The 13655-nt window shown below is 41.0% G+C and overlaps 1 protein-coding gene across 1 annotated transcript in view; it reads left to right on the top strand.

Annotated features, from left to right (window-relative positions):
* Window positions 1–12549, top strand: part of LOC120042387 (AP-1 complex subunit sigma-2-like) — an 83466-nt gene extending 70917 nt beyond the window's left edge. Inside the window, exon 5 of the mRNA XM_038987225.1 lies at window positions 12031–12549. Coding sequence (XP_038843153.1) covers window positions 12031–12066 — 36 coding nt within the window. The 3' untranslated portion in view covers window positions 12067–12549. The remainder of the gene's footprint in view (window positions 1–12030) is intronic.
* Window positions 12550–13655: the final 1106 nt, after the last annotated feature.

The following is a 13655-nucleotide window of genomic DNA, read 5'->3' as shown; positions in this document are numbered from 1 at the left end:
CACAGCAGTAGGCTATATAATCACAGCAGTGGGCTATATAATCACAGCAGTAGGTTATATAATCACAGCAGTAGGTTATATAATCACAGCAGTAGGCTATATAATCACAGCAGTAGGCTATATAATCACAGCAGTAGGTTATATAATCACAGCAGTAGGCTATATAATCACAGCAGTAGGCTATATAATCACAGCAGTAGGTTATATAATCACAGCAGTAGGTTATATAATCACAGCAGTGGGCTATATAATCACAGCAGTAGGCTATATAATCACAGCAGTGGGCTATATAATCACAGCAGTGGGCTATATAATCACAGCAGTGGGCTATATAATCACAGCAGTGGGCTATATAATCACAGCAGTAGGCTATATAATCACAGCAGTGGGCTATATAATCACAGCAGTAGGCTATATAATCACAGCAGTAGGTTATATAATCACAGCAGTAGGCTATATAATCACAGCAGTAGGCTATATAATCACAGCAGTGGGCTATATAATCACAGCAGTGGGCTATATAATCACAGCAGTGGGCTATATAATCACAGCAGTGGGCTATATAATCACAGCAGTAGGCTATATAATCACAGCAGTAGGTTATATAATCACAGCAGTAGGCTATATAATCACAGCAGTAGGCTATATAATCACAGCAGTAGGCTATATAATCACAGCAGTAGGCTATATAATCACAGCAGTAGGCTATATAATCACAGCAGTAGGCTATATAATCACAGCAGTAGGCTATATAATCACAGCAGTGGGCTATATAATCACAGCAGTAGGCTATATAATCACAGCAGTAGGCTATATAATCACAGCAGTGGGCTATATAATCACAGCAGTATGCTATATAATCACATCAGTAGGCTATATAATCACAGCAGTAGGCTATATAATCACAGCAGTAGGCTATATAATCACAGCAGTAGGCTATATAATCACAGCAGTAGGCTATATAATCACAGCAGTGGGCTATATAATCACAGCAGTAGGCTATATAATCATAGCAGTAGGCTATATAATCACAGCAGTAGGCTGTGAGCGCAAACGTTCCAAAATGCAATACATTTGCTGGAAAACACCATTCTCGAAAGTGACCGCAAATGCGAATATGCATCTAATGCAAAAGGGGCATTTTAATGGTGAAAATGATCTTCCCCAAACTTGAAACTCACGCCCTGCTTATGTATGCCAGTTCTCTACACCCGTTGTAAAGTGGATTAATGTGCTTCATTTTAAGAAGTTGTTTAGCCACCTTAGTGAAAGAAACCTTATTAAAACATATAGGACTATGGGCTAGGCTACATGAGGTGTGATACTAACCTTATTAAAACATATAGGACTATGGGCTAGGCTACATGAGGTGTGATACTAACCTTATAGGACTATGGGCTAGGCTACCTGAGGTGTGATACTAACCTTATTAAAACATATAGGACTATGGCCTATGGGCTAGGCTACATGAGGTGTGATACTAACCTTATTAAAACATATAGGCCTATGGGCTAGGATACATGAGGTGTGATACAAACCTTATTAAAACATATAGGACTATGGCCTATGGGCTAGGCTACATGAGGTGTGATACTAACCTTATTAAAACATATAGGACTATGGGCTAGGCTACATGAGGTGTGATACTAACCTTATTAAAACATATAGGCCTATGGGCTAGGCTACATGAGGTGTGATACTAACCTTATTAAAACATATAGGCCTATGGGCTAGGCTACATGAGGTGTGATACTAACCTTATTAAAACATATAGGACTATGGGCTAGGCTACATGAGGTGTGATACTAACCTTATTAAAACATATAGGCCTATGGGCTAGGCTACATGAGGTGTGATACTAACCTTATTAAAACATATAGGCCTATGGGCTAGGCTACATGAGGTGTGATACTAACCTTATTAAAACATATGGGCTAGGCTACATGAGGTGTGATACTAACCTTATAGGACTATGGGCTAGGCTACCTGAGGTGTGATACTAACCTTATTAAAACATATAGGACTATGGCCTATGGGCTAGGCTACATGAGGTGTGATACTAACCTTATTAAAACATATAGGCCTATGGGCTAGGATACATGAGGTGTGATACAAACCTTATTAAAACATATAGGCCTATGGACTATGGGCTAGGCTACATGAGGTGTGATACTAACCTTATTAAAACATATAGGACTATGGCCTATGGGCTAGGCTACATGAGGTGTGGTACTAACCTTATTAAAACATATAGGACTATGGCCTATGGGCTAGGCTACATGAGGTGTGATACTAACCTTATTAAAACATATAGGGCTATGGGCTACATGAGGTGTGATACTAACCTTATTAAAACATATAGGACTATGGGCTAGGCTACATGAGGTGTGATACTAACCTTATTAAAACATATAGGACTATGGGCTAGGCTACATGAGGTGTGATACTAACCTTATAGGACTATGGGCTAGGCTACCTGAGGTGTGATACTAACCTTATTAAAACATATAGGACTATGGCCTATGGGCTAGGCTACATGAGGTGTGATACTAACCTTATTAAAACATATAGGCCTATGGGCTAGGATACATGAGGTGTGATACAAACCTTATTAAAACATATAGGCCTATGGACTATGGGCTAGGCTACATGAGGTGTGATACTAACCTTATTAAAACATATAGGACTATGGCCTAGGCTACATGAGGTGTGATACTAACCTTATTAAAACATATGGGCTAGGCTACATGAGGTGTGATACTAACCTTATTAAAACATATAGGACTATGGGCTAGGCTACATGAGGTGTGATACTAACCTGATTAAAACATATAGGACTATGGCCTATGGGCTAGGCTACATGAGGTGTGATACTAACCTTATTAAAACATATAGGCCTATGGGCTAGGCTACATGAGGTGTGATACTAACCTTATTAAAACATATAGGACTATGGGCTAGGCTACATGAGGTGTGATACTAACCTTATTAAAACATATAGGACTATGGCCTATGGGCTAGGCTACATGAAGTGTGATACTAACCTTATTAAAACATATAGGCCTATGGGCTAGGCTACATGAGGTGTGATACTAACCTTATTAAAACATATAGGACTATGGACTAGGCTACATGAGGTGTGATACTAACCTTATTAAAACATATAGGGCTATGGGCTAGGCTACATGAGGTGTGATACTAACCTTATTAAAACATATAGGGCTATGGGCTACATGAGGTGTGATACTAACCTTATTAAAACATATAGGACTATGGGCTAGGCTACAGGAGGTGTGATACTAACCTTATTAAAACATATAGGACTATGGGCTAGGCTACATGAGGTGTGATACTAACCTTATTAAAACATATAGGACTATGGGCTAGGCTACAGGAGGTGTGATACTAACCTTATTAAAACATATAGGACTATGGGCTAGGCTACATGAGGTGTGGTACTAACCTTATTAAAACATATAGGACTATGGGCTAGGCTACATGAGGTGTGATACTAACCTTATAGGACTATGGGCTAGGCTACATGAGGTGTGATACTAACCTTATTGAAACATATAGGACTATGGCCTATGGGCTAGGCTACATGAGGTGTGATACTAACCTTATTAAAACATATAGGACTATGGGCTAGGCTACATGAGGTATGATACTAACCTTATTAAAACATATAGGACTATGGGCTAGGCTACATGAGGTGTGATACTAACCTTATTAAAACATATAGGACTATGGGCTAGGCTACATGAGGTATGATACTAACCTTATTAAAACATATAGGACTATGGGCTAGGCTACATGAGGTGTGATACTAACCTTATTAAAACATATAGGCCTATGGGCTAGGCTACATGAGGTGTGATACTAACCTTATTAAAACATATAGGACTATGGCCTATGGGCTAGGCTACCTGAGGTGTGATACTAACCTTATTAAAACATATAGGACTATGGCCTATGGGCTAGGCTACATGAGGTGTGATACTAACCTTATTAAAACATATAGGCCTATGGGCTAGGATACATGAGGTGTGATACAAACCTTATTAAAACATATAGGCCTATGGACTATGGGCTAGGCTACATGAGGTGTGATACTAACCTTATTAAAACATATAGGACTATGGCCTAGGCTACATGAGGTGTGATACTAACCTTATTAAAACATATAGGCCTATGGGCTAGGCTACATGAGGTGTGATACTAACCTTATTAAAACATATAGGACTATGGGCTAGGCTACATGAGGTGTGATACTAACCTTATTAAAACATATAGGCCTATGGGCTAGGCTACATGAGGTGTGATACTAACCTGATTAAAACATATAGGACTATGGCCTATGGGCTAGGCTACATGAGGTGTGATACTAACCTTATTAAAACATATAGGCCTATGGGCTAGGCTACATGAGGTGTGATACTAACCTTATTAAAACATATAGGACTATGGGCTAGGCTACATGAGGTGTGATACTAACCTTATTAAAACATATAGGACTATGGCCTATGGGCTAGGCTACATGAAGTGTGATACTAACCTTATTAAAACATATAGGCCTATGGGCTAGGCTACATGAGGTGTGATACTAACCTTATTAAAACATATAGGACTATGGACTAGGCTACATGAGGTGTGATACTAACCTTATTAAAACATATAGGGCTATGGGCTAGGCTACATGAGGTGTGATACTAACCTTATTAAAACATATAGGGCTATGGGCTACATGAGGTGTGATACTAACCTTATTAAAACATATAGGACTATGGGCTAGGCTACAGGAGGTGTGATACTAACCTTATTAAAACATATAGGACTATGGGCTAGGCTACATGAGGTGTGATACTAACCTTATTAAAACATATAGGACTATGGGCTAGGCTACAGGAGGTGTGATACTAACCTTATTAAAACATATAGGACTATGGGCTAGGCTACATGAGGTGTGGTACTAACCTTATTAAAACATATAGGACTATGGGCTAGGCTACATGAGGTGTGATACTAACCTTATAGGACTATGGGCTAGGCTACATGAGGTGTGATACTAACCTTATTGAAACATATAGGACTATGGCCTATGGGCTAGGCTACATGAGGTGTGATACTAACCTTATTAAAACATATAGGACTATGGGCTAGGCTACATGAGGTGTGATACTAACCTTATAGGACTATGGGCTAGGCTACATGAGGTGTGATACTAACCTTATTGAAACATATAGGACTATGGCCTATGGGCTAGGCTACATGAGGTGTGATACTAACCTTATTAAAACATATAGGACTATGGGCTAGGCTACATGAGGTATGATACTAACCTTATTAAAACATATAGGACTATGGGCTAGGCTACATGAGGTGTGATACTAACCTTATTAAAACATATAGGACTATGGGCTAGGCTACATGAGGTGTGATACTAACCTTATTAAAACATATAGGACTATGGGCTAGGCTACATGAGGTGTGATACTAACCTTATTAAAACATATAGGACTATGGGCTAGGCTACATGAGGTGTGATACTAACCTTATTAAAACATATAGGACTATGGCCTATGGGCTAGGCTACATGAGGTGTGATACTAACCTTATTAAAACATATAGGACTATGGCCTAGGCTACATGAGGTGTGATACTAACCTTATTAAAACATATAGGCCTATGGGCTAGGCTACATGAGGTGTGATACTAACCTTATTAAAACATATAGGACTATGGGCTAGGCTACATGAGGTGTGATACTAACCTTATTAAAACATATAGGACTATGGGCTAGGCTACATGAGGTGTGATACTAACCTGATTAAAACATATAGGACTATGGCCTATGGGCTAGGCTACATGAGGTGTGATACTAACCTTATTAAAACATATAGGCCTATGGGCTAGGCTACATGAGGTGTGATACTAACCTTATTAAAACATATAGGACTATGGGCTAGGCTACATGAGGTGTGATACTAACCTTATTAAAACATATAGGGCTATGGGCTACATGAGGTGTGATACTAACCTTATTAAAACATATAGGACTATGGGCTAGGCTACAGGAGGTGTGATACTAACCTTATTAAAACATATAGGCCTATGGGCTAGGCTACATGAGGTGTGATACTAACCTTATTAAAACATATAGGCCTATGGGCTAGGCTACATGAGGTGTGATACTAACCTTATTAAAACATATAGGCCTATGGGCTAGGCTACATGAGGTGTGATACTAACCTTATTAAAACATATAGGACTATGGGCTAGGCTACATGAGGTGTGGTACTAACCTTATTAAAACATATAGGGCTATGGGCTAGGCTACATGAGGTGTGATACTAACCTTATTAAAACATATAGGACTATGGGCTAGGCTACATGAGGTGTGGTACTAACCTTATTAAAACATATAGGGCTACGGGCTAGGCTACATGAGGTGTGATACTAACCTTATTAAAACATATAGGCCTATGGGCTAGGCTACATGAGGTGTGATACTAACCTTATTAAAACATATAGGCCTATGGGCTAGGCTACATGAGGTGTGATACTAACCTTATTAAAACATATAGGACTATGGGCTGGGCTACATGAGGTGTGCGATTATGTCACAAAAAAAGGCACTGTTTCTTGCCTTATGCTCGGCATCATTCACAATTGATAATATATCATTTACAAGTGAAAGGCTAATATTGTCACCCATCAGACTATTCTTGATTTAATCTTGTCTTTACATATACTAAATAATATACTAAATAATATACTAAATAATATACTAAATAATATGCTAAATAATATGCTAAATAATATGCTGAATAATATGCTAAATACTATGCTAAATACTATGCTAAATACTATGTGTGAAATTTGTTTTGATTTAGAATGGACCATTGTCATGCACCTGTCTCGAAACACAGGGGGGAAAAATACTTGTCATCTACAGATTTAAATAGCAAATGGAGGTTGCTTTTCCCGTGGTTCATTTTCATACCAGTCAGGTATGCTATACTCCTGTTGTAAAGACAAGCAATGTGCTTAATATTAGGAAAGTTGAGAAGTAAATATAGTAGGTCTAGCCTATAGAAAGCTGGTAGGAGCCTCCTCTTTTTAATAGAGGCCATCACTCTGTTCATTCACACATTTTTGAATTTGGTCCCATATTTCTAGCACGCAATGACTACATCAAGCTTGTGACTACAAATTTGTTGGATGCATTTGCTGTTTGTTTTGGTTGTGTTTCAGATTATGGTGGTAAATAATGTATTGTGTCATTTTGGAGTCACTTTTATTGTAAATAAGAATAGAATATGTTTCTAAACACTTCTAAATTAAAGTTAGTCATAAATATTACTCCCCCCCCCCCCCCCCAAAAAGAATGCTAACCTCCCGTTATTGTAATGGAGAGAGGTTAGCATGTCTTGGGGGTATGATAATCTCCCCTGTTATTGTAATGGAGAGAGGTTAGCATGTCTTGGGGGTATGATAACCTCCCGTTATTGTAATGGAGAGTGGTTAGCATGTCTTGGGGGTATGATAACCTCCCCTGTTATTGTAATGGAGAGAGGTTAGCATGTCTTGGGGGTATGATAACCTCCCGTTATTGTAATGGAGAGTGGTTAGCATGTCTTGGGGGTATGATAACCTCCCGTTATTGTAATGGAGAGTGGTTAGCATGTCTTGGGGGTATGATAACCTCCCGTTATTGTAATGGAGAGTGGTTAGCATGTCTTGGGGGTATGATAACCTCCCGTTATTGTAATGGAGAGTGGTTAGCATGTCTTGGGGGTATGATAACCTCCCGTTATTGTAATGGAGAGAGGTTAGCATGTCTTGGGGGTATGATAATCTCCCCTTTTATTGTAATGGAGAGAGGTTCGCATGTCTTGGGGGTATGATATTGGTACGTCTGTAACTGCATCAACCCCTAGTTACTGAATGAAGTATATTGTCCTGCATCAACCCCTAGTTAGTAAGTCTGTTGGTCGTGTCTCAACCCCTAGTTATGAAGTCTGTTGTCGTGTCTCAACCCCTAGTTATGAAGTCTGTTGTGTCTCAACCCCTAGTTATGAAGTCTGTTGTCGTGTCTCAACCCCTAGTTATGAAGTCTGTTGTTGTGTCTCAACCCCTAGTTATGAAGTCTGTTGTTGTGTCTCAACCCCTAGTTATGAAGTCTGTTGTCGTGTCTCAACCCCTAGTTATGAAGTCTGTTGTCGTGTCTCAACCCCTAGTTATGAAGTCTGTTGTTGTGTCTCAACCCCTAGTTATGAAGTCTGTTGGTCGTGTCTCAACCCCTAGTTATGAAGTCTGTTGTCGTGTCTCAACCCCTAGTTATGAAGTCTGTTGGTCGTGTCTCAACCCCTAGTTATGAAGTCTGTTGGTCGTGTCTCAACCCCTAGTTATGAAGTCTGTTGTTGTGTCTCAACCCCTAGTTATGAAGTCTGTTGGTCGTGTCTCAACCCCTAGTTATGAAGTCTGTTGGTCGTGTCTCAACCCCTAGTTATGAAGTCTGTTGTCGTGTCTCAACCCTAGTTATGAAGTCTGTTGTCGTGTCTCAACCCCTAGTTATGAAGTCTGTTGGTCGTGTCTCAACCCTAGTTATGAAGTCTGTTGGTCGTGTCTCAACCCCTAGTTATGAAGTCTGTTGTTGTGTCTCAACCCCTAGTTATGAAGTCTGTTGTTGTGTCTCAACCCCTAGTTATGAAGTCTGTTGTTGTGTCTCAACCCCTAGTTATGAAGTCTGTTGGTCGTGTCTCAACCCTAGTTATGAAGTCTGTTGGTCGTGTCTCAACCCCTAGTTATGAAGTCTGTTGTTGTGTCTCAACCCCTAGTTATGAAGTCTGTTGTTGTGTCTCAACCCCTAGTTATGAAGTCTGTTGTTGTGTCTCAACCCCTAGTTATGAAGTCTGTTGTTGTGTCTCAACCCTAGTTATGAAGTCTGTTGGTCGTGTCTCAACCCCTAGTTATGAAGTCTGTTGTTGTGTCTCAACCCCTAGTTATGAAGTCTGTTGTTGTGTCTCAACCCCTAGTTATGAAGTCTGTTGGTCATGTCTCAACCCCTAGTTATGAAGTCTGTTGGTCGTGTCTCAACCCCTAGTTATGAAGTCTGTTGTTGTGTCTCAACCCCTAGTTATGAAGTCTGTTGTTGTGTCTCAGCCCCTAGTTATGAAGTCTGTTGTTGTGTCTCAGCCCCTAGTTATGAAGTCTGTTGTTGTGTCTCAACCCCTAGTTATGAAGTCTGTTGGTCGTGTCTCAACCCCTAGTTATGAAGTCTGTTGGTCGTGTCTCAACCCCTAGTTATGAAGTCTGTTGGTCGTGTCTCAACCCCTAGTTATGAAGTCTGTTGGTCGTGTCTCAACCCCTAGTTATGAAGTCTGTTGGTCGTGTCTCAACCCCTAGTTATGAAGTCTGTTGTGTCTCAACCCCTAGTTATGAAGTCTGTTGTTGTGTCTCAACCCCTAGTTATGAAGTCTGTTGTTGTGTCTCAACCCCTAGTTATGAAGTCTGTTGTTGTGTCTCAACCCCTAGTTATGAAGTCTGTTGTTGTGTCTCAACCCCTAGTTATGAAGTCTGTTGTTGTGTCTCAACCCCTAGTTATGAAGTCTGTTGTTGTGTCTCAACCCCTAGTTATGAAGTCTGTTGTTGTGTCTCAACCCCTAGTTATGAAGTCTGTTGTTGTGTCTCAACCCCTAGTTATGAAGTCTGTTGTTGTGTCTCAACCCCTAGTTATGAAGTCTGTTGTTGTGTCTCAACCCCTAGTTATGAAGTCTGTTGTTGTGTCTCAACCCCTAGTTATGAAGTCTGTTGTGTCTCAACCCCTAGTTATGAAGTCTGTTGTTGTGTCTCAACCCCTAGTTATGAAGTCTGTTGTTGTGTCTCAACCCCTAGTTATGAAGTCTGTTGTTGTGTCTCAGCCCCTAGTTATGAAGTCTGTTGTTGTGTCTCAACCCCTAGTTATGAAGTCTGTTGTTGTGTCTCAACCCCTAGTTATGAAGTCTGTTGTTGTGTCTCAACCCCTAGTTATGAAGTCTGTTGTTGTGTCTCAACCCCTAGTTATGAAGTCTGTTGTTGTGTCTCAACCCCTAGTTATGAAGTCTGTTGGTCATGTCTCAACCCCTAGTTATGAAGTCTGCTGTCGTGTCTCAACCCCTAGTTATGAAGTCTGTTGGTCGTGTCTCAACCCCTAGTTATGAAGTCTGTTGTTGTTGTCTCAACCCCTAGTTATGAAGTCTGTTGGTCGTGTCTCAACCCCTAGTTATGAAGTCTGTTGTCGTGTCTCAACCCCTAGTTATGAAGTCTGTTGTTGTGTCTCAACCCCTAGTTATGAAGTCTGTTGTTGTGTCTCAACCCCTAGTTATGAAGTCTGTTGTTGTGTCTCAACCCCTAGTTATGAAGTCTGTTGTTGTGTCTCAACCCCTAGTTATGAAGTCTGTTGTCGTGTCTCAACCCCTAGTTATGAAGTCTGTTGGTCGTGTCTCAACCCCTAGTTATGAAGTCTGTTGGTCGTGTCTCAACCCCTAGTTATGAAGTCTGTTGGTCGTGTCTCAACCCCTAGTTATGAAGTCTGTTGGTCGTGTCTCAACCCCTAGTTATGAAGTCTGTTGTCGTGTCTCAACCCCTAGTTATGAAGTCTGTTGTTGTGTCTCAACCCCTAGTTATGAAGTCTGTTGTTGTGTCTCAACCCCTAGTTATGAAGTCTGTTGTTGTGTCTCAACCCCTAGTTATGAAGTCTGTTGGTCGTGTCTCAACCCCTAGTTATGAAGTCTGTTGGTCGTGTCTCAACCCCTAGTTATGAAGTCTGTTGTTGTGTCTCAACCCCTAGTTATGAAGTCTGTTGTTGTGTCTCAACCCCTAGTTATGAAGTCTGTTGTTGTGTCTCAACCCCTAGTTATGAAGTCTGTTGTTGTGTCTCAACCCCTAGTTATGAAGTCTGTTGTCGTGTCTCAACCCCTAGTTATGAAGTCTGTTGTCGTGTCTCAACCCCTAGTTATGAAGTCTGTTGGTTGTGTCTCAACCCCTAGTTATGAAGTCTGTTGTTGTGTCTCAACCCCTAGTTATGAAGTCTGTTGTTGTTTCTCAACCCCTAGTTATGAAGTCTGTTGTCGTGTCTCAACCCCTAGTTATGAAGTCTGTTGTTGTGTCTCAACCCCTAGTTATGAAGTCTGTTGTTGTGTCTCAACCCCTAGTTATGAAGTCTGTTGTCGTGTCTCAACCCCTAGTTATGAAGTCTGTTGTTGTGTCTCAACCCCTAGTTATGAAGTATGTTGTCGTGTCTCAACCCCTAGTTATGAAGTCTGTTGTTGTGTCTCAACCCCTAGTTATGAAGTCTGTTGGTCGTGTCTCAACCCCTAGTTATGAAGTCTGTTGTTGTGTCTCAACCCCTAGTTATGAAGTCTGTTGTTGTGTCTCAACCCCTAGTTATGAAGTCTGTTGGTCGTGTCTCAACCCCTAGTTATGAAGTCTGTTGTCGTGTCTCAACCCCTAGTTATGAAGTCTGTTGTCGTGTCTCAACCCCTAGTTATGAAGTCTGTTGTCGTGTCTCAACCCCTAGTTATGAAGTCTGTTGGTTGTGTCTCAACCCCTAGTTATGAAGTCTGTTGTTGTGCATCAAAACCAGATCTGGTCCCCAGTCTATTGTAACGTTTCGTATTTGTGGAAGGCAGTTACTAAATGGTTTTATGTCACTGGAAAACAGTGTGTGAGGGTTTTTGTCTCTGTGTACACTTGTCTCACCTATAATCTTGTGAAGTCTGTTTAGCACTTTAAACAAATCACAGGTTAAAGCCAACAATGATAGTTTGCCTTTACAGAACATTTTGACTGTTCTTCAAAACGGTATTCTGATTACTATAAAGGCCTTTATTCACAGTGTGCAGATCTGTAGTCTATTAATCTATGAAGCTCTGCCTGCTGCTCCCTCTCATCGCCCAGTCATGTGGATGCTGTATGTGTCTGTCGTGGGTCGGGGTGGGACCTGGGATGGCTGTTGTCTTACAGCTGTGTGCATCTCTCTTCCCTCAGCCCCGTCATGAGTACTTTAATGTGCCTGTGTACTAAACGTCCACTCCTGCTGTCCTGTCCACTCTGCATGCGGAGCCCCTCCCACTCAACATGTGGCCCCTCCCCCCCAGCACATGGTCCCTCCAGCACCTGGCTCCTCATCCTCAGCCCCATAAGAACCATAAAGCGCCATGCTTTACCAACGGATCCACACAGGACCACAGCTACATCGTCAAAGGTCATAGGTCATTGGTCCACACTTTCAGTTTATCACATACTTCCATCAGCTGTTTCCACTGTTTGTTGTCTATCTGAAGAGGCCATGGTTTACTGTGTATAATACAACGGGTGGGTCTAATCCTGAATGCTGATTGCTTAAAACTGCATTCCAGCCGGTGTCTATTCCACAAGTGACTACCGGCAAAATCTATGCCGTTAAAATGCCTATTAACTCTGTTCCATCTGACTGCACAATGCACTGTCTCATCAGCCCAGCCAGGCAATTTATAAACTTGATCTCCCCTATAAAAAGCATCTAGACATTATCTCACATTTCTTTTAGACTAACATTTAGTTTTCAACAGCAGAGATTTGTATAAACCTTGCTGTCTGTCTCTCCGACATTTGCAACATTGTTTCAATATTCAATCTCCAGCTGTCCCCATAGTAACGAACGTGTCGGGTGTCGGGACGAGACAGGCAGGCAGGCATCTTTTCTCAGCCAGTCGAAATTAATCAGCATCATTTTTATGGATACAGTTGAAGTCAGAAGTTTACATACACTTAGGTTGGAGTCATTAAAACTCGTTTTTCAACCACTCCACAAATTTCTTTTTAACAAACTATAGTTTTGGCAAGTCGGTTAGGACATATACTTTGTGCATGACACAAGTAATTTTTCCAACAATTGTTTTCAGACAGATTATTTCACTTATAATTCACTGCATCACAAGTCCAGTGGGTCAGAAGTTTTCATTCACTAAGTTGACTGTGCCTTTAAACAGCTTGGAAAATTCCCGAAAATGGTGTCATGGCTTTAGAAGTTTCTGATAGGCTAATTGACATCATTTGAGTCAATTGGAGGTGTACCTGGGGATGTATTCCAAGGCCTACCTTCAGACTCAGTGCCTCTTTGCTTGACATCATGGGAAAATCAAAAGAAATCAGTCTGGTTCATCCTTGGGAGCAATTTCCAAACGCCTGAAGGTACCACGTTCATCTGTACAAATAATAGTACGCAAGTTTAAACACCAAGGGACCACGCAGCCATCATCATCGCTCAGGAAGGAGATGCATTCTGTCTCCTAGTGATGAACCTACTTCGGTGTGAAAAGTGCAAATCAATCCCAGAACAACAGCAAAGGACCATGTGAAGATTCTGGAGGAAACAGGTACAAAAGTATCTATATCCACAGTAAAACGGGTCCTATATCGACATAACCTGAAAGGCCGCTCAACAAAGAAGAAACCACTGCTCCAAAACCGCCATAAAAAAGCCAGACTACGGTTCGCAACTGCACATGGGGACAAAGATCGTACTTTTTGGAGAAATGTCCTCTGGTCTGATGAAACAAAAATAGAACTGTTTGGCCATAATGACCATCGTTATGTTTGGAGGAAAAAGGGGGAGGCTTGCAAGCCGAAGA

This window comes from Salvelinus namaycush, unplaced genomic scaffold (assembly GCF_016432855.1).
Source record: "Salvelinus namaycush isolate Seneca unplaced genomic scaffold, SaNama_1.0 Scaffold668, whole genome shotgun sequence".
Classification (NCBI taxonomy): Eukaryota; Metazoa; Chordata; class Actinopteri; order Salmoniformes; family Salmonidae; genus Salvelinus; species Salvelinus namaycush.
This window is presented reverse-complemented; position numbering and strand designations above follow the sequence as displayed.